The 18252-nt window shown below is 49.7% G+C and overlaps 1 protein-coding gene across 6 annotated transcripts in view; it reads right to left on the bottom strand.

Moving 5' to 3' along the window:
- LOC122378526 (potassium voltage-gated channel unc-103-like) overlaps positions 1–18252 on the bottom strand; it is a 179391-nt gene that overhangs the window by 10591 nt on the left and 150548 nt on the right. For 3 of the 6 annotated variants that reach the window (XM_043359673.1, XM_043359676.1, XM_043359677.1), the window contains 11 exons: positions 16536–16717; positions 15069–15071; positions 11457–11611; positions 10803–10911; positions 4428–4548; positions 3390–3550; positions 2673–2821; positions 1565–1707; positions 951–1144; positions 580–728; positions 62–213 (listed from right to left, as the gene is read on the bottom strand). In XM_043359673.1, coding sequence (XP_043215608.1) covers positions 62–213; positions 580–728; positions 951–1144; positions 1565–1707; positions 2673–2821; positions 3390–3550; positions 4428–4548; positions 10803–10911; positions 11457–11611; positions 15069–15071; positions 16536–16717 — 1518 coding nt within the window. The remainder of the gene's footprint in view (positions 1–61; positions 214–579; positions 729–950; positions 1145–1564; positions 1708–2672; positions 2822–3389; positions 3551–4427; positions 4549–10802; positions 10912–11456; positions 11612–15068; positions 15072–16535; positions 16718–18252) is intronic. The other 3 variants (XM_043359672.1, XM_043359674.1, XM_043359675.1) reach the window with 1 other exon arrangement.

Raw genomic sequence — 18252 nt, 5'->3', positions numbered from 1 at the left:
CTCCAATAAGCAGGTGGGTTAGGGTGGGGAGAAGACCCAGCGAAGCGGCGGGGAAACTTACCGGCTATCGAGTTCATGTGCTGTTTCTCCTTTTCCCTCTGCTCGCGCTCTCTGAAGTCGAGGTTGAGCGGCGTCACGTCCTGACCAGCCTTGTCTGGCGAGAACTCCAGGATACCCGTACCACTCTCATCGCCACCGTCCAGCAGGCCCTCGCTGACGGCCGAGGCGGCGAAGACGGTCACGGACGGATACACTGACAGACACACTCGGCCCTCACTGCCGGGCCCGGCCGCAGGCTGAGCAACACTTTAACGTGAAGGACAGTTCAAATGTGTCATTCTGGCCAGCAAGAGGTTATGGGAGTGACTGCGACGACCAAATAATTTGCACGATGTTTACTCATTCTGCTATAATTACTGAATAAAAATATCTTGATTTCACCGCATACATAGATACATACATAGATCGATGGAGTGTAGTCAGTCGCCACGCTACATGAGAAGCAATGAACATGGGCAATGGGCAACATCCAATGGGCAACATCTGAACACAGCCCCACACCGGGCAGTGGACACCCACCCGGCCTCCTCCTCGGTGGCGCTGGGCCCGAACCCTCGCCGCCGCGGCCGCTGGTACGCCCGACTCTTGACGTCCGAGTCGTTCACAGAGTCAGAGGCGTACAGGCCCCGCCTACTGAGTACCGCCGGGTCCACGCCGGCACACTCCTCCTGAGGAGCGAGGTCACGACAGGTTAGAACAGGTCAGGTCAGGACAGAACATGTCAGGGCCTGTCAGATGGTCTGGCACACGCCAATGGACTGACGCCCAACCTCAAGTGATATCTCAGCATAACTCATCCCAAAGGCGTTGCCAGTATGCATAATGTAAAGGAATCAAAGCAAATCCCATTAGATATTTCAATACAGTGAGCCGCCAATATATCTCCTCACATCTCTGAGGTTGAAGGTGATCTCCAGGTTTTGGCTGAAGGACTCCTTGAACTCGGGGTACATCTCCAACACATCCAGCAGATCATCCCGGTATATCTTGTGCAGATCACAGTAAGTTAAGGCACGCACATTACAGGAGCTTTTGCCCACTGTAGGATACTTCAAAGGGTTCTCACCAAATATGTCCTCTTTCCCTGTGGATCAAAATAAAGGCATCTCAGATTCCATCGTTCCTGACCGCAAGGGATAGTTATAATGACCGCATAACCTTGTATAAAGTTCTTCAGCACTGAAGAGAAGAGCAACCACAATCGAAACAGGTAACCTTTTGCTCTATTAAACGGGTTGTGTTTCCTAATAAATCGACGTGCACATGAGTATGGTAATTGTTAACTGATAGGCAAGTAATGGGACTCAATTCTCAGAAGTAATTTACCACTTAACAACGAAAAGTTTGACGGGTTTAATAAAAAGCTTAGATTGGGACGCTGTCTTGCAGCTATTCCACTGAACTGACCACCAGCAGCCAATTCCCAAAGAATCACGACATAACATGCTACCAGACTCATCTATCGCCCAAGCTTGTTGAAAAGAGTCACAAGCATGGAGCTCACCCAGTATGGCCATCACAATATCATGTTTGAGTATTTCAATGGAGCCGCGGGAGACGAAGTGCAGACACGGTAGCACGTCGCCCCGGTGAACCAGCGTGTCGCCCGGTGGCGCGTGCGTCGTCTTCATCTTCATCGACAGCGCCCTGGGGACAGGGAGATCGCAGAGTTCAGAGAAGAGGAACATGAGGGTGCACACTCAAGTGATGTTAAATACGGGAAATTTGAAAACCGATACCAAACCAAATACCAACTGAAACCATGAGAAAATACCGAAACCGAACCAACTTGAGAATATTAGGGAAATACCAACTTTTTACCAAATTCGCAGCCTCTTATACATTAGCGAGGATTCATCATGACAACAAAATACCAAAAACATTAGGATTAAAATACCAAATACCAAGTTGGTATCGGTTTGGCATCGCTGTACCAAAAAGTTGGTATCCGATTGACATCTCTAGTGCACACAAGATGCGTGCAGCGGTTCCCGAGTGAGAAACTGGATTGTTCTTCGACACGATACTTTCTATGAAAGTAAGAAACACGATACGGTTTTGCGCCACTCGTTCGTCGGGATAGGCAAGAGTTCAATGTTATGCGGCACAGCATATACTTCAGGCGCTTACCACTAGCGCCATCTATGAGCTATTAATAAAGTCCCGCGGCACAGCATAAGCTCCAGGCGGTTACAGCCGAAGCCATCTAGAAGTTATGGCGTCAGTCCGGTAGGACGAGGCGGACCTTATCCACAGGGTACCGAGACGAGTGTATGTCAATTGGTCAATGCGACATATAGGCAGTGGGCACTAGAGCACATCCAGGATATCCTAACGTGTGTGGTTTAGTAACTCTCGCTATCGTTTCTATGTTGACTGTTAATATTAAGCCAATCCAATATTGCACATTACTCAACTCAAAGCAACATTGCTAATTAAACCCTAGAATAGAGCAAGGATTGCAGCATAAACACACATCCATCGCCAATTGCAGGCCAGTTTCACTGGAGGTTCCAGAAAGAGCTATCAGACGCTTCGGGAAGAGGCATACTTTCCCAAGAAGTTCTAGAAATTATATAGGCACAGTTACACTTCTCCAGCTGCAATCTCACCTGAGACAGCCGGGACTGGCTCCCTGGAACGCCTTGCACGCCTCCAGAAGCGTCCTGTTCAGGTGCAGACAGATGTCCGCCTGAAGACACTCGGGAAACCCCTTCAGCACGCTGTTCATGTCGATACCGTTTGTGTACGTCCAGGCGTGCTGTAAAAGAAAAAAAACACAACCGTCGGATATGATTATGAGTGGGCAATGAGTACGATCGGATAATGACCCACTGAGGGATAAATAGAGCTGATGTGTCAACTCGTGCCAATCAGAGTACCGCTGATGTGATGCAGGTTGATAAAGTTGATGTAAAGTACTTGGAGCTCATGCGAAGACTTGCAGCTAATTTTTCATTTGAAATTGTTTTAACGGACTTTCACTGGGTAGTGGGTAAAAGTTATTATTATTATAATAACTTTTACTATATAAACTTTTACTATATAACTATAGTAAAAGTTAACTATAGTAAAATAACTTTTACTATATAACTATATAAACTTTTACCCACTACCCAGTGAAAGTCCATTAAAACAATTTCAAATAAGCATTTACCTGGGTATTAACTATTAAGACATGACTCTTCAGTCTCACTTAGCTAATTTTTCACTTAGAACCAAATTAATCTCGGCACAATGGTCAAAGCTTCCACGTTACCACTGTATGACTCCCAATCGAGTGTGATGTCGATCCTGTAACAGCAGGAGCGAGGCTCCTGGTCACCTACCTGGAAGTACTCCTCGAGTCGCTGCCGGAGCGGATTCGGGATCTGATGGAATCGCACGAACTCCTTCACCCTCAGCATCTGGGTGTGGTAGCGCGTGGTACTCGAGTAGAGCCGCTGGATGATCGCCGAGACGTTACCGAATATACTGGCGTACATTAGCGCTGTCGGGGATAGCAGACGTTAGCTGGGGTATTACCAGGACTACATGTTCAATGAAGAAATGAAATAGCTGGGTGGTTAGGTGAATTCCCTTCTACTGCGTATAAACACAGCCTGAATCAAAGAGCCCAGCTCCTTTGATCCAGCAGGATCAAAATCCAGCAGGATCAAAGGAGGGTGTAACAGGAAGGAGGGAATGGCTTGTCCCAATGTGCGTTTTGCATGACTCATCGCTCCGCTGATTCATTCCTATTTCTGGCCACGGGGACAGTTCAGTCTGCGGTCTGAGCCTGGCCGGTTGGTTGGTGGGGAACAGCGCTTAGAGATCTTGTATACAGATCGCTATGGAACAGCGGACCACCGCACTGGGACTGTTCGGTGAGACGTAAGCCGCTAGATGGGACAACCACCGGAGGTCACGCGGGCCAGGCCCGTCCACCGGCCGCTCGTGGCCGCTCGGGGCCGCCCGGACCGACCGGCCGGCTGGGCGCAGCTGGGCCCGGTAAACAGGTGACTCGGCGGGCCGCCACCAGGTGGTGGTCAGGTAAACAGAATCGCCGCCGGCCGAGCTGAGCTCGAGTCGACCCAAAGCCGACCACTGCCGACGGCGGCAGAGACAACCGAACGAGCCACCTCCGTAAACACAGCGAGCGACGCGCGAGTCACTCCACGGAACTGGAAACCGACAGCAGCAGCCAACGATGGACACATGACGGGGACATACGCCAAACGCTTGACAATAAGTAGTTGGACATATATAAAAAAGTGCATGTAAAAAACTTCCAAGTTTTTTTTTTGACAAACTATGCATGATAAATGTTATTTGACTTTGATAGGAAATCAAAACATGACGACAAAGTGATGTGACGCTATACTCACAGCCAATTAGCATTGTGCATATGGTGAATATTTTCTCTGCGTCTGTGTTTGGCGCCACGTTGCCAAACCCCACAGACGTGATGGCAGTAAACGTAAAGTAGAGCGCTGTGACGTACCGACTCTGAAACAGGCGGCAGAGAGCACGTCAACGTACACGGCACGTCAACGCACGGCGCGCATCATCGTCACAGCCGAGCGAGCGAGACACGCTCGCCCACGCCAGTCACGTCTAACTGCTGCTGGGAAACGGTCAGGGGCGGCGGCATTGCATACTGAGCGCCCCGTTATGACGACGATCGTGTGCAGTGTGCGTCACCTGCATATATTGAATAGATGACACGGGGCGAAGTTTGCATATGAATGCGAGTACGACACACTCTACTACTCTGTAAACGAAGGGAAGTTGTCACGTTTGCTTGCTGCATGCTCCGATATGGCATATGTTAAATTAATGATATGATAGATCCGGATGTGACAGGAGTTTAATTCTGTTTCTATTACATAATATCTGATGGGCAAGGGATGTCTTCAATAAGACCCAGAATGGCCCATGCTCGACAGCAATTACAAGACCTGTCAAATTTGCGCCGAACTTCCAATGAAAAGTCATAATCTCGGTCATTCACCGTCAGACTTTTTTGAGGAGCTGAAAAAAGTCACCGAAGAAAATGTCAATATGAACTTACTTCTTCACGTGGTTTAAAAGTGAACGTAGAGCTCAGGAATGAAAGGGCAGCAGGATGCTGGTCGTCCTCCTAGATGAGCAAAAACTGGTGTTCAGTCATCCTGACATGGCTCCTGTCATCGCCGAATTCTCCAGATAATGAGAATTCCTAGATTAGATTCCCGAGCCAGGCGGCGCCATTTACCTTGGACGAGCTGGCCCTGATAAAACGTTTACACGTATGTGCTTTTACTTTCAATAATTTTCCAAGCATTCTGACAACATGATTTTCTCTCGGACAATAATCTAATCTCAGTGGTAATCATTCACCCCAGGCCAACTCATTAAACTAATGCATTCATCTAATACTGTTCAGAAAATGACTTTGACGCTGTTCGCCAGAAGCACGAAGGACGGAGTCGGCAGTGAGACATTGTTCGTGGCTCATCACCCTGTTCCCCGTACTACAGCCATCGCAGCCTCCATAGAGCCGCCGTTCTCAGCCAGTGAGGCGACTTTTAACGACCGATGGCCGAGGCGGGACGACTGCAGGGTCGGCCGCGTCTGACGAGTTCCTCCGCCATAGCGCGGCGCGTCGGCCGCGTTCGTCGAACCGCGTCGGAGCGACGGCGACCGGCGGGCGCCTACTAACAGTGCCAGCCTTGTCAATAGGCCGGCAGCTGGCACGGCCCACTGCTCCCACTGAGGAGACGCGTAACACCGCCTCCCTAGAGGCCGAGGAGAGGGGAGCGGATGGCAAAATCCGCCAGCTCCCGGACAGAGTGGCGCAGCGGCCGAGCGGCGCCAGCAATATTCCGCCCGGAAAAATCAATCGCACTGCTGCATGGAAATGTCTGGTAATGCGAACCATTTGCAACGTGCTGCAATCATGGAATTCTGATGCTGATGGCGCAGCTGCATTTGGGATATCATAGCTATTAGTAGTGATGGCGTAGGGTATGTTCCCAATGTTTCGTCCACCTGCAATCCACGAATACAAGGTCGCACAATATTTAATAACGTACCCAAAAATAATTATGATATTGAATGATTCAAGGTAACAATTCAAGAAGGTGCAAGATAGACATAGACGATACCAGTTATATAATAGTTCATGGTGCACCTATTAGACAAAAAGATAAAATGTCAAAATTTATCTCATAATGCCCCCAGCGAATCTTATCCAACCAACCAGGTCGTCGACACTAAGCTTCAGTCCGACGGAGCCACGAGGAACCCAAGCGCGGCCGTCTTCCTGCAATGGAACTGCGACGGCGTGAAATCCAAGAAGACCGAGCTGGAGAAAGTCCTCCATGAGTTGATGCCGACTGCGATGTTCCTACAGGAGACGAAACTAACATCCAAGGACACCCTCAAAATACACGGCTACCATGTCATACGCAGGGATCGGACAAGAGGCCGACGAGCGGAGACGACCTATGGAGGAGGCGTGGCGACGCTCATCAGGGAGGGCACCCCCTTCACCGTCCTGGACTCAAGGTGTACGGCCCCCGAGGATGAAACCACGGACGCTCTGCTGGTCGAGCTGCAATGCCCCCTGCGTATCAAGACCCTGAACGTGTATTTGCCGCCGATCCGTGCAAGCTCCATGTCGGACACCCGGACCCAACACTTCACACCGGACCAGTGGCCTCACGACACCAACGCCATGATCTTCGGGGACGTGAACGGCCACAGTGCGGCCTGGGATCCGCTCGTGGAGGAGGACGCCATCGGGGAGCAAGTCCAGGAGTGGATCTCCCAGCGGGACTTTGTGGTCGCCAACTCCGGAGCCCCTACCCGACAGAGCCCGGCCCCCCGTATGCCCTCTCAACACCGGACATCACGCTGCACCACTCGTCGCTCACAAACCGGGTGGAGTGGGAGACCCTAACAGCACTACCGTCGGACCACTTCCCGATACTGGTCAAAGTGCGGGTGGGCAAACGGAAGAAAGAGGAGAAGCGTAAGACCAAGCCGTCCTTCAAGAAAGCGGACTGGGCCCTGTTCGAGAAGATCATTGAAAAGAAACTGGCGGCCTCCCCAGAGTGGGACGAACACACACCCATAAAGGCTGCAACCTACCAGTTCAATGACCTAGTCATCACTGCGGCGGCCAGGGCTATCCCCTGTGGCGCCAGGCGTGACCCTGTGCCGTGGTGGACCGAGGAGGTGGACGAGGCCGTCAGGAGACGGGACGAGCTCCGAGCCCAGGCCAAGGCAGACCCGGCGGCCGGCGCGGCCTGGAGAGAAGCGGCCAAGGAGGCGAGCCTCACCATCACCAAGGCGCGGCAGGAGTCCTGGCGGACGTTTGCGTCCGGGCTGTCGCTCCGCTCCGATGTGGGCCAGGTGTGGTCCACCATCCGAGCCATAGACGGCCGCTCCGCTACTACGAGGAGGGACGACGCCACACTCCGGGTGGGGAACCGCCGGACCTCTAAGGACAGCGAGAAGGCGGACGCTTTCATGCGCGTGTACAGCGCCGTCAGCCACCTACCGCCACGAGTCCGGGAGGACCGGCGAGTGACCCACGAACTGACGGACTTCCTCCGCACGCCCTGCACCCAGTGCGGCCACAGTAGACGGGGATGCTGCTCCCCGTTCTCCGAGGCGGAAATGACGGAGGAACTGAGCCGACTCCCCGCGAGGAAGGCCGCCGGACTGGACCGCATCGCTAACGAGATGCTGGTCCGTCTGGGGACAAGAGGTCGTGCCAGGCTGCTTCAACTCCTCAACTTCTCCTGGATGAGGGGCGAGCTACCCTCCATCTGGGCCAAGGCAGAAATCGTCCCGATCCTGAAAAAAGGCAAACCACCCGACCAGGTCAAGTCCTACCGCCCCATCAGTCTGCTGAGCTCGACGTCGAAGCTGCTGGAACGCCTCATCAATCGCCGCCTGATGTATCTGCTGGAACAACGCCAACTCCTGAACCCCAACCAGGCCGGTTTCCGGAAACGCAGGTCGACGGAGGACCAGATCCTGAGGCTGGTACAGGCGACGGCGGATGGCCTTGAAGAAAGGAAGCGGACCCTGCTGGTGACGGTGGACTTTTCCACAGCCTATGACAAGGCATGGCGCACGGGCCTCCTCTGGAAGATGTCCCGCCTCGGGCTCCCCCGTTGCTACGTAGCATGGTTCCGGGCTTTCCTCCGGGACCGTCAAGCATGCGTGAGAATAAACAACACAAGGAGCAAGTTCCGGGTCCTCCGCGACGGCACCCCCCAGGGCGCGGTGACATCCCCGGCGCTGTTCAACATCTTTATCAACGACATCACCGACGACTTCCCACCGGGCGTGTCGGCGTCGCTGTACGCCGACGACCTAGCCATCTGGTGCAGCGACCGTGACGTCTCTGCCGCCGAGACCAAGGTGCAGCGTGCCCTGGACAGCCTGGAGGAGTGGGCCCGACGCTGGAAAATGGTGGTCAGCCTGGAGAAGACTACCTCCACTATCTTCACGCTCGACCCAGCTGAGGCACGGCGAGAAGCGGCGCTCCATTTCCAGGGCCAACCAGTGAAGTTCTCCCCCACCACGACGTTCCTGGGCATCACCCTCGATAGGAGCCTCACCTTCACGGGACATGTGAAGACGATCAAGGCCAAGATGCTCCAAAGGAACAACGTCCTCCGGGCCATCAGCGGCACGACGTGGGGCTGCTCACCGTCTGATCTGCGCAGCACATATCTCGCCTTCTCTCGCGCCTGCGCCGACTACGCCGCCGGTGCCTGGATGCCCGGCCTCAGCGAGTCTGGCCTGAGGGAGCTGGAAACGGTGCAGAGACAGGCGTGCAGGACAATCACCGGCTGTGTCAGATCCACACCAGTGGACGCCCTGGCCAGAGAGGCGGATCTCCTGCCTTTCTCGGCGCGGCGGAGGCAGTTGGCGGCTGTGGCGATGGAGCGCCACTCCCGGGACCTACCAGACGACCCTGTGCAGCGGATCCTCCTCCCTGAGAACCGCCCCCGGCAACGTCAGCGCTATGACAGAGGATGGGCACGGACGGGCCAAGAGATATCCAAAGACGCCGGCCTAGACGACTTCCCACGCGAACCGTTCCTGGTGGTTGCCAGCACCCCTCCCTGGGAGTCACCGCCACCTCCAACGGTTTTCTTCCACACTGGACTTGTGAGGCCGCTACCGCAAAACGCCCCCGCCGAACAGCGACGGACTGCCGCCGAGGAGACGCTAGCCGGACTGCCGAACCCGGACGTCCAGGCTTTCACGGACGGCTCGGCCACAGCCGGCACAGAACGAGGCGGAGCAGGGGCAGTCGTCTATAGGAGCGGCAGGGAAGTGAAGAGGATCCGAGCGCCAGCGGGGCGCTCCACGTCGAGTTACACAGCGGAGCTCCTCGCTCTACGAGAGACACTCAAATACATCGAGTCCATCCTCACCGATCAAGACCCTGCACTCAATATCCAGCTGTGCACCGACTCCCTATCATCCCTCATGCGTCTGAGGGAGGGCCCGGCCAACCAGACTGAACGGGTCGCTGACCAAGTCTGGCTATCCCTCCGGCGACTAGGACGACGCCACCGCGTGGACCTTCAGTGGGTTCCCGGTCACGCGGGAGTCGCCGGCAACGAGATCGCCGATGCCGTGGCCAGGGAGGCCGCTGAGCTGCCGCAGGACGGGATACTCATCACCTTCGCGGCGGCCAAGAGCCTGCTGAAGCGCCACGTAAGCAGAGAGTGGGTGGAGAGCACGCGCCACTCCCGACCTGCGCCCGCGACCCGCCCGCACCTAAGCCACGACTACCACGATGTCGTCGGCCCGGGCAGGGTCAGGCTGGCAGACAGGCTCGGCCTGTCTAGGAGAGAGGGCACCGCTCTGGCGCGCCTCCGGACCGGCCACTCCCCTGCCCTGCAAGCGTACCGTCACTTCATCGGGGTGGAGGAGGACGATGGGTGCCCGACCTGCGACGGCGGAGTCAGGGAGGACGCGGAACACTTCCTGACGTCGTGCCCCGCGACGGCCCGCGTCCGTCACGACGTTTTCGGGAGAGAGGACCCGACGCTGCGGGAGGTCTTCGCTGACCCATGCCGGGTTATCGAGTTCCTGCGGCGCCTGGGCCGACTATAGAGCGCCCACGGCGCTAGACACTCTGGCGGGGTGCTGGTTTCTCCGGCCCTACCCGGCGTCTGAGTTAGCCGGAACCCGTCTGGGGGCCTGCTGCCCTCCCTGCGCGGACGTCGCAAGTGTCGCCCCCGAGGGGGGCTGGGGCCCTCCCGGGCCCCCCATGTGGGCCCACCGGGCCCGTCGGCCGGAACGACAACAACAACAACAACACTAAGCTTCAGCACAGTGCACTGCATTGCCATATTTTACTATCACCCTCGTGAAAAATAAATGAATCACCATCTTCTAAGCCTCTGGGCAGGTCACCCTGACCAGACCACGTAATTACCGTAATGACATAGACCCCTATGGCGTTCAGCAATATGGAAATGTCCGACCAACATGGCAGCCATCAGCAGTTGTGTCAGTAATGAGGTGGAAGATGGAAATATGCCAGAGACAAGGAGCTGCTCATACTGCAAACTCCATTAGCTTTTTGTCGTTATATGGTTATAAATATACATTAATGTCATGATGTTATCAGCTCTACCCTAGAAGCTACAGGCACGAAATCGCGCGAGCACTGCCACGCAGTGTCTCCCTTCTGTGCGCCAATAAAGTCTCTGGGAATCGTGGTTCACTTGACTACCCACCTTGATGGAGGGCCCCGAGCCGCCGTTTTCGTAAGGCACGTTCAGCTCCTCACCCAGCCGGTGCAGCCACCCTGTGGGATTCGACATCTCTGCGAACCCGATGGCGTACCTGGAAACGAGGAGAAGGCATCGGGCAGTAGAGTGTCAGGTAAGAATGTGACGGTAATCAAATCACTGCTGTAGGTAATAAATCCGATCCAGACGGTCAAATTATCTCCACGATATGCCAAGACACGACAAAAACGAGGCAAAGGATCGTCACAGAGCAGCTTATCCGATTTTGATAAATGCTTTAACAACCAAAAGCAATCCGTGGACGGATGAGGCAGATAGTCAGTTTCATCAGATCCATCAATAACGATTTGTAGCAACAATAGAAAAAGGGATTTGTTGTTCATTGATTTCAAACTAGTCGATGTGAATAAACACCAAAAGAAACAATTTATTGATATTGCATGTGGTGTGGCATCTGAGGAAGGATTCATGTGTTTCGGACTCCAGACAGCAGGTGTACCAATTCGCCTACCACAGCTCTACATCATGCACGCAGGCTAACTGCCTTTACAGCAGACGAACAATCAACACGTCAGAATAAGTTTCCAATAACATTCAATTGATTTTTTGGGAGAGGGGGGGGGGGCGTCGCAGACTAACCAGATACAAGCGAGCCAGTGGGCGACCAGGGCAAACGTGGCCATCAGCAGCAGCAGGAAGCCGGCGCCGTACTCGGAGTAGCGGTCAATCTTCCTGGCGACTCGCACCAGCCGCAGCAGTCGGGCCGTCTTCAGCAGGCCGATCAGTGTGGTGGTCTGCAACAGGAGACGACACGCCGAGCGGCCGGCGGCCCGTCAGCGCCGCCCGTCGCCAGGCCCCCGCCGCCGCCTCCCCCGTCCCAGCACCGCACACAGCTGGAAACGCTACGTTACAGTGGTCGTGCACAAGGAAACCAGTTGTTAGAGGTTTGAGACGGCTGGGATATGCTGAGAAAACGGTTCGCAAGCGATTTTACCCCCATATGGAGCTAATGCAAATCGAATTAAAGAAGTACAGGCGCCCTTAGGCTTCAGCATCAACTCGATTCGATTCAAGGTTTATTTCAGTGGAACATCTAAGCGACCGCCTGTAGGAGTAATGCACTCAGTGGCAAACCATGCCAGCGCAAGCCCATTCAAAAATAATTTTGTTCTGCAGACGAAAATAGGTAACCCTCACACAAAACAGAAAAAGCGGCCTGACGTTCCGCAGCCATAAAGCTAGAATCCTGAGATTGACTGCAATGCCTAACACGGTATGAAGTAGTCTATGGCTAGATCCGGGCCCACACGGTGCGGCAGCGCTCAGTGCTAGTCAAAGTTATCGCTTGCAAGATCATGAAACCAGAACACGTTGGTTGCACGACATTGATCAGCATCTGTACAGAGCATGGCCCACTAGGTAACCAAAACACGCCCCGAAAACAGGACCAACTCAAATGCTAGAGGCAAGCAAAACGCTGTGAACGACTATGATTGGCACCACTTCGGCAGATTTGAGCACGCAATGGGTTCTGAAATGGTCAGCAGTAAAAATATCATTGCTGTTTAGGTTAATGCTGATGCAACAAAACAGGTATTGAATTGTGCATGGTTTGAAAATATATCAAATCGTCTTATAGCGACTTATTTTGCACCACAGGGTTTTGGGGGTTTACCACTAGTGCTCAGTATGAAATATGATTCGTCAAAATAAGGTTCGGAGCTTAGTAAAAGGAAGAGCAGGAATGTTAGCTTGGTGTTTAACGGCTTCAAAACCAGAAGTTTGTATCATAATTTTGGTTTTGTGTGAAGGGCAAGTTGAGTCCCTCAAATACCATCGCACATTTGCTCTAGGATTGAGGTCGAATAAGAAGTACCACGTTTGAAAAAAAGATAAGAAGATGCTATATAGTGTTCGAATCGCGATAAATCTGGCATTAAAATAAGCGCATAGTTAAGTTATTCAATCCGATAAACCTGAACCAAGTAAACGCGCATTACAACCGACTTTGGGACCGACACTCAATAAAAAAGCTGTTTGTAATGCACATTTCCTTGTAGATGTTTCTGAGGGATCACTTTGCTCTAGACTGAGAAATACAACAGAGGAATGTGAATGAATTCAAGATATGTGACCTAGCTATTAAAATATTTTCTAAATTGTGAACTGAACATGGCATCGTTGAAAGGCATGTGCTCCAAGGGCCAGGGAAGCCGATACCAATGTGACATGAATTCGTTGTTTTGTCGCTATTGGATGCAATTGATAAAATGTTATGATATTGTAAATAGAGCGGTATTTTATTGCCTGAAAAACATCCCTAAAACTGCTTGAACTTGCAGGCCACATTTTTTCTTCACCAACTTGGCACAATACCCTATCTTTTGTAATCAAATATTAAGTCCACATACTAATGCAATGGGATATCACCATTGGTAAATGCAAGTATAAAGCAGACTTTGCAGTTTGCACTAAGACAACTTGGTTTGAATTAATATCAATAGACATCGTCCGATAGCATTAAGGTGCTCATTCCTACGTAATCGTAAAATGCGAAAGCAACAAAAAGGCAATGTAGCGTTGTCTAATAAAGCGAATTATTGAACCATTGTATTTTTGCGCTTCGATTTGACATTCATCGTCTATGGTTGCGCTATTCTATGCTATACTCTGACAACTGTCAGCTCATTACGGGTAGGTACTCACTAAATTTCTATTTTTGATAAAATGTATACACATTCAGAGTAAATATCTATTGAGCACACACGTTACCTTGGGATCACAGGCCATAATTATTCCAAACTTAACTATCGACATCCTGGAAAACAAAACGAAATGCACTCACTTCATCCTATGGCAGTTCATGCAAAACAATCGAAATAAAGGAAATCAGTCGGATTGTTCACACACCCGGTTACTGTACTCAATTTATGGAAATGTTGTGTGTCATTCATTCCATTAGGAGTTTATATAGGTATATATATATATATATATATATATATATATATATATATATATATATATATATAAATGCGTTAGGCCTGCGATTTATTATGCCGAAGCCGTGACATTGGAAACTAAAAATACTCGATTTGCCTACAATTTTGACAGGAATGTGTTGCTTTGAAATATTTCATTATTTACTTATTTGCTGTTGGCTGATCGTTTTGTCAGCAAAATGTCAGTTTCCTTTAAAAGCAATGCTTATAAAAGGACAGTTTTAGTGTGCAGAATATGAGAAAGTAATTTAAATCAATGATTGAATGGTCGATTGAACGAGCACGCCTGTCAGTAGTATCACGCTGACGACAAAAATAAAGCAATGCATATTAAGCTGCCACGTCACAGTCTTCCAGTACAGCCATTGGTTATTAAAGCCCTGTGTTTAAACTTTCCAATCTATACAAACTTAAACAGATAACGTAATATGGTCGAGGGTTTCTCCAAGTGCGAACAATAGGTAGGTTGTTATCATACTACATAGTATTTCTTTATAACCACTTTCCAAACTATTTGACTAGGCTTTTACCACTTACACATTAACGTACTATTACACCGTAAATAATTCCACGATATAGTGACACCATTTGCTAGCTCTCTACTTTACAAATCGAAATTCGTTTTGTGTCATAACGTTGACGGCTGAAATGAATAGATCGATCACATTCTGACACTTAACCAGTAATGAGATCATGCAAAAACAAACCATACCAGTCGGGAAATCGGATTCAAAACGACTCAATACCATACACAACTTTTCGGGTGGCGCATTCTGTACAGGCATCAGACGGCGTTGTGCTATTTTTGACAGCGCCACGGCTGGTGAAGCGATCCTGTCCAAAGACGCGTCGGTGCCGTGCCGTTTTCATCGAATAAATATATGCATGACAGAGACCGCGTGGTATATCTCTACAGAACGCGGCAAAAGTGACGATAAAAGTGTGACAAATCGCAGCTAAAGTGACGTCTAGATTTTTTATATAGCTATGGATAAAAACGTTTCCGTTTGAGTTGCAAAAAGTATCGAGCGTACAGGGCCCAGGCTGGTGGCGGTGGGGGGACGGGCGACATGGACCACCCGGGACGGTGGGCCGCCCCGAAATGCACCTAAGAAACGGGCGGGGTGAACTGGCAATGTATTGTTGCAGTGGTGACAATAAAATTCCACCGGCCAGACGACCGGCTACCACAACAGAAAAAGGAAAACCATCAAGCCAAAACCAAGCCGGCAAATGAAGGTTGCTTACTCACAGACTGCGATTAAGCACATAAAACCAACAGCGCGCATTTCACCAGTAGGGGGCGAAACAGGCCATGGAAGAAAGACAAAGAGAGAGAACCACGTTAGAATAATCCAAAGACTCTGTGGGGAACGAAAGGCGACGTCATGTACACATACGCACTATCATCTAGTTACTGCGCTTGATATTATTGCGTGTTTAAAATTTACAAACAGTTTAGCGAAACTTACTTGTGTTTAGAGCTTTATGGGTCATAAAGCGTTTAGAGATTTATGAATAATGAGTGTGAAATATTAATGACAAATGGATACATCCTTAGTTCTTTTAATTTCAAATAAAAACGCCTAAAATGTAGTGGCGGACTATGACGCAAAATATTTTGAAACTTAAATGAAAGAACTGTACTGAAGTTATTTACCAAAGTCTATGCTTAGTTACTAAAGGAAATAGCTCACCACAAAATTTAACATACAAATGTACTGAAAACTATATGGATATAACACATGTTGATCATTCGCTGCAAAATGAAATAAATTTCAAATGGAAATGTATAATACACCCATATACCACATTTCATCAATCTGGGTCTCTAGCAGGGTCTGTAGTCAAAATTTGAAATATTTAACACTGGACAGCCAAGATAATCATCAAGTAAGTGTGGTGTTCAGGTATATTGACATACACAAATCATAATGCAAACCTATCATTACATTTCCGTTTTTATTTGAAATGGGAAACTTTGTTACTCGGATAAAATATGACACTTGAATATGGCGAAACGATGAGCCAGGTGCTACCTTAAAACAAAAACACTGCAATACATAACAGGAGGTCTCAAACAAATTCCAATATTGGCGGGCTATTTCCTTTAAATAGATTTAGTGTAAAGGGCAACCAATCATTGCATAGTCTAGACCGACCAATATCGTTTTTGGTACGGCAGATACTAAAAAACATGCACTGTTTAGCTGATTGAGTACACAAATGTTTTTCATAGCTAACAGTTAATACTATCATTCAGGGTTAGCTGGCGAATTAGCGCATTAAAACAACAAAACTAATACACAACACAAGCGAAACAACATGTAAAACATAGCAACAAGTACTCAGCTGAGTTATTGATGTGGCGATACTACCTACACACATATGGTTCCAGTTTCAGCTTGACTGTGTCGTAGTGGCGAAAATACGACAGATAAAGCAAGAAGGTATGCATGAATGCATGGTGATGAGCTCGGACGAAAATAGATAGAAAGAGAGGGAAGAGATAGTCGGGCTGTGTCACTGCACTGAGGGCACAACGCCAGATTTGTGAGAGCGCGTAACGTGAGACAAGCATGCCGTAAAGAACGAATGACAGAGACAGACGACAGACAGACAGACAGACAGACAGACAGACAGACAGACACTCCCAAAGTGTGTGGAGGGAGTGAGAATCCGCTGGGAGGGTTCAGCGTGTGAGCGGAGAAGTGCTTACCTCGTCGGTTTTTGTTCCAAGAAGCAGAATGTCGAACGGAATTGCCGCCACCACGTCAATTATAAACCAGCCTTTGAAGTAGTGCACGGCAATTTTGCCCGGATGCGACACCACTTCGTCATTCTTGTTGACATATGTCGTGCGGAAGTTGATCAGAATATCTATGATGAACATGATATCGACTGAAAAGAAAGAATACATTGTCAATGTCTGTGCCAACATATTGTTTTACATGCATAAGGTGAGGAACGGCGCGAACCACACACCACTCACATTTTACAAAAAATATAGTACCTACACCATCTTACACGTTTTACATTAAATGGACAACACATATCAGTTTTTAGGATATCATTTTCAATAGTAAACTCAACAACTTTATCAGTTTAGGCTATAAAACGACAGCCCGTACGACCAACTTTGAGTGCCCTACTTTCCTCTGCCGAAGCTAGCGACGCATTCCTCCTCTTCCAATGCCCATGAAACGGGCGTCCATTCGCCTTGAGAAGATTAGATGAACCAAACAACAATGAGGCAATAACATTTAGCTGGAGCATAACCTACCAAAACTCCTGCGTCAGTTCGTTTCTGCGCTTGGAAACGGTCGCCCACATTTTTCACACGCAAGTCGAGATAGCCGCAGGCGACTGTTTTACGTTCATGTGTATCTATATCGTCCCCGAGTTTTACCCATTCGTTCCCAGAAACAGTGCGCCGACTTTGGTATATTACATTCTTGGGATCAGGATAGCCATCTTCAACCGGATTGCTGAAAGACTTGGTACATAAAATCAGAGCCCAAGGCATTTTATCAGCGTTACATAACTTTTCCCTTCGTTCCGGTTGAATTGCGTGTCTGGCTACGGAATGTGTGCTAGTCTCGCAAGGGCATACTTATCGCTGGGCCATACCTAAATCATCTTTTGTGTGACGGCGCCGGGTCACACAATTAACAATGGAAGGTTTGGTTTATGAAGCACATCAACTCCCTTTTGACGACATCTGTAAGAAAGCTTTTGGGGAAACGAAAACATAGTTCTTATGGAACACGCACGCGGTTTTTTAGGACATAATATTGCATTTTCATAGAGTAAAATCAAAACAATGAATGTACATACTTCACACATTTATGCAAGAAACGTGTATATAGGAATAGAAATGTGTAATAGAAATGTTACACAAATCTATCTATACAAGAAATACAAGAAATGCCCAACGAGAAAACACAGGGCAATTTATACTATAATGATACGCGATTGTCATTAAATATAGTTGTTTATTTTTTATCACTCTATGCAAATCATATCTCCTAATATGCCAGATAAGTGCATGCATGCATTTTTGTATGTCAAGTGTCATGTAACCAATCATGAATGCAAGCTAAAAGGACAACACTTCATTTACCATCTCTGCTTAGTCATAGGGAATGATGATCCTCGTCGGAAAACACAAAAACGTAGATTCCTGAACAAATGAGCATACGATTCGATTCGACAGCACATGTCCGTCCCATTAGTGGACGGAGAAGTGCGCCGCAGGTCTGGAGCGCGGCCGTGTGACGTGCCCTGCACCCGGATAGCACGGGACAGCTCGAAAGGTCACCGCCGGCTGACCCCGTCCACCTGGTCGGCCGGTCGGGCGGCCCAGACATAACACTGGCCGGCACCGGCGACCAGCGACACAGCCCGCTCATACCGCGACCGGTCGCTGATCCACC

The sequence above is a fragment of the Amphibalanus amphitrite genome, unplaced genomic scaffold (assembly GCF_019059575.1).
Source record: "Amphibalanus amphitrite isolate SeventyFive unplaced genomic scaffold, NRLGWU_Aamphi_draft 000061F_arrow, whole genome shotgun sequence".
Taxonomy (NCBI): domain Eukaryota; kingdom Metazoa; phylum Arthropoda; class Thecostraca; order Balanomorpha; family Balanidae; genus Amphibalanus; species Amphibalanus amphitrite.
Note: the sequence above shows the minus strand (reverse complement) of the source record. Positions and strands in the feature narration are given on the sequence as shown.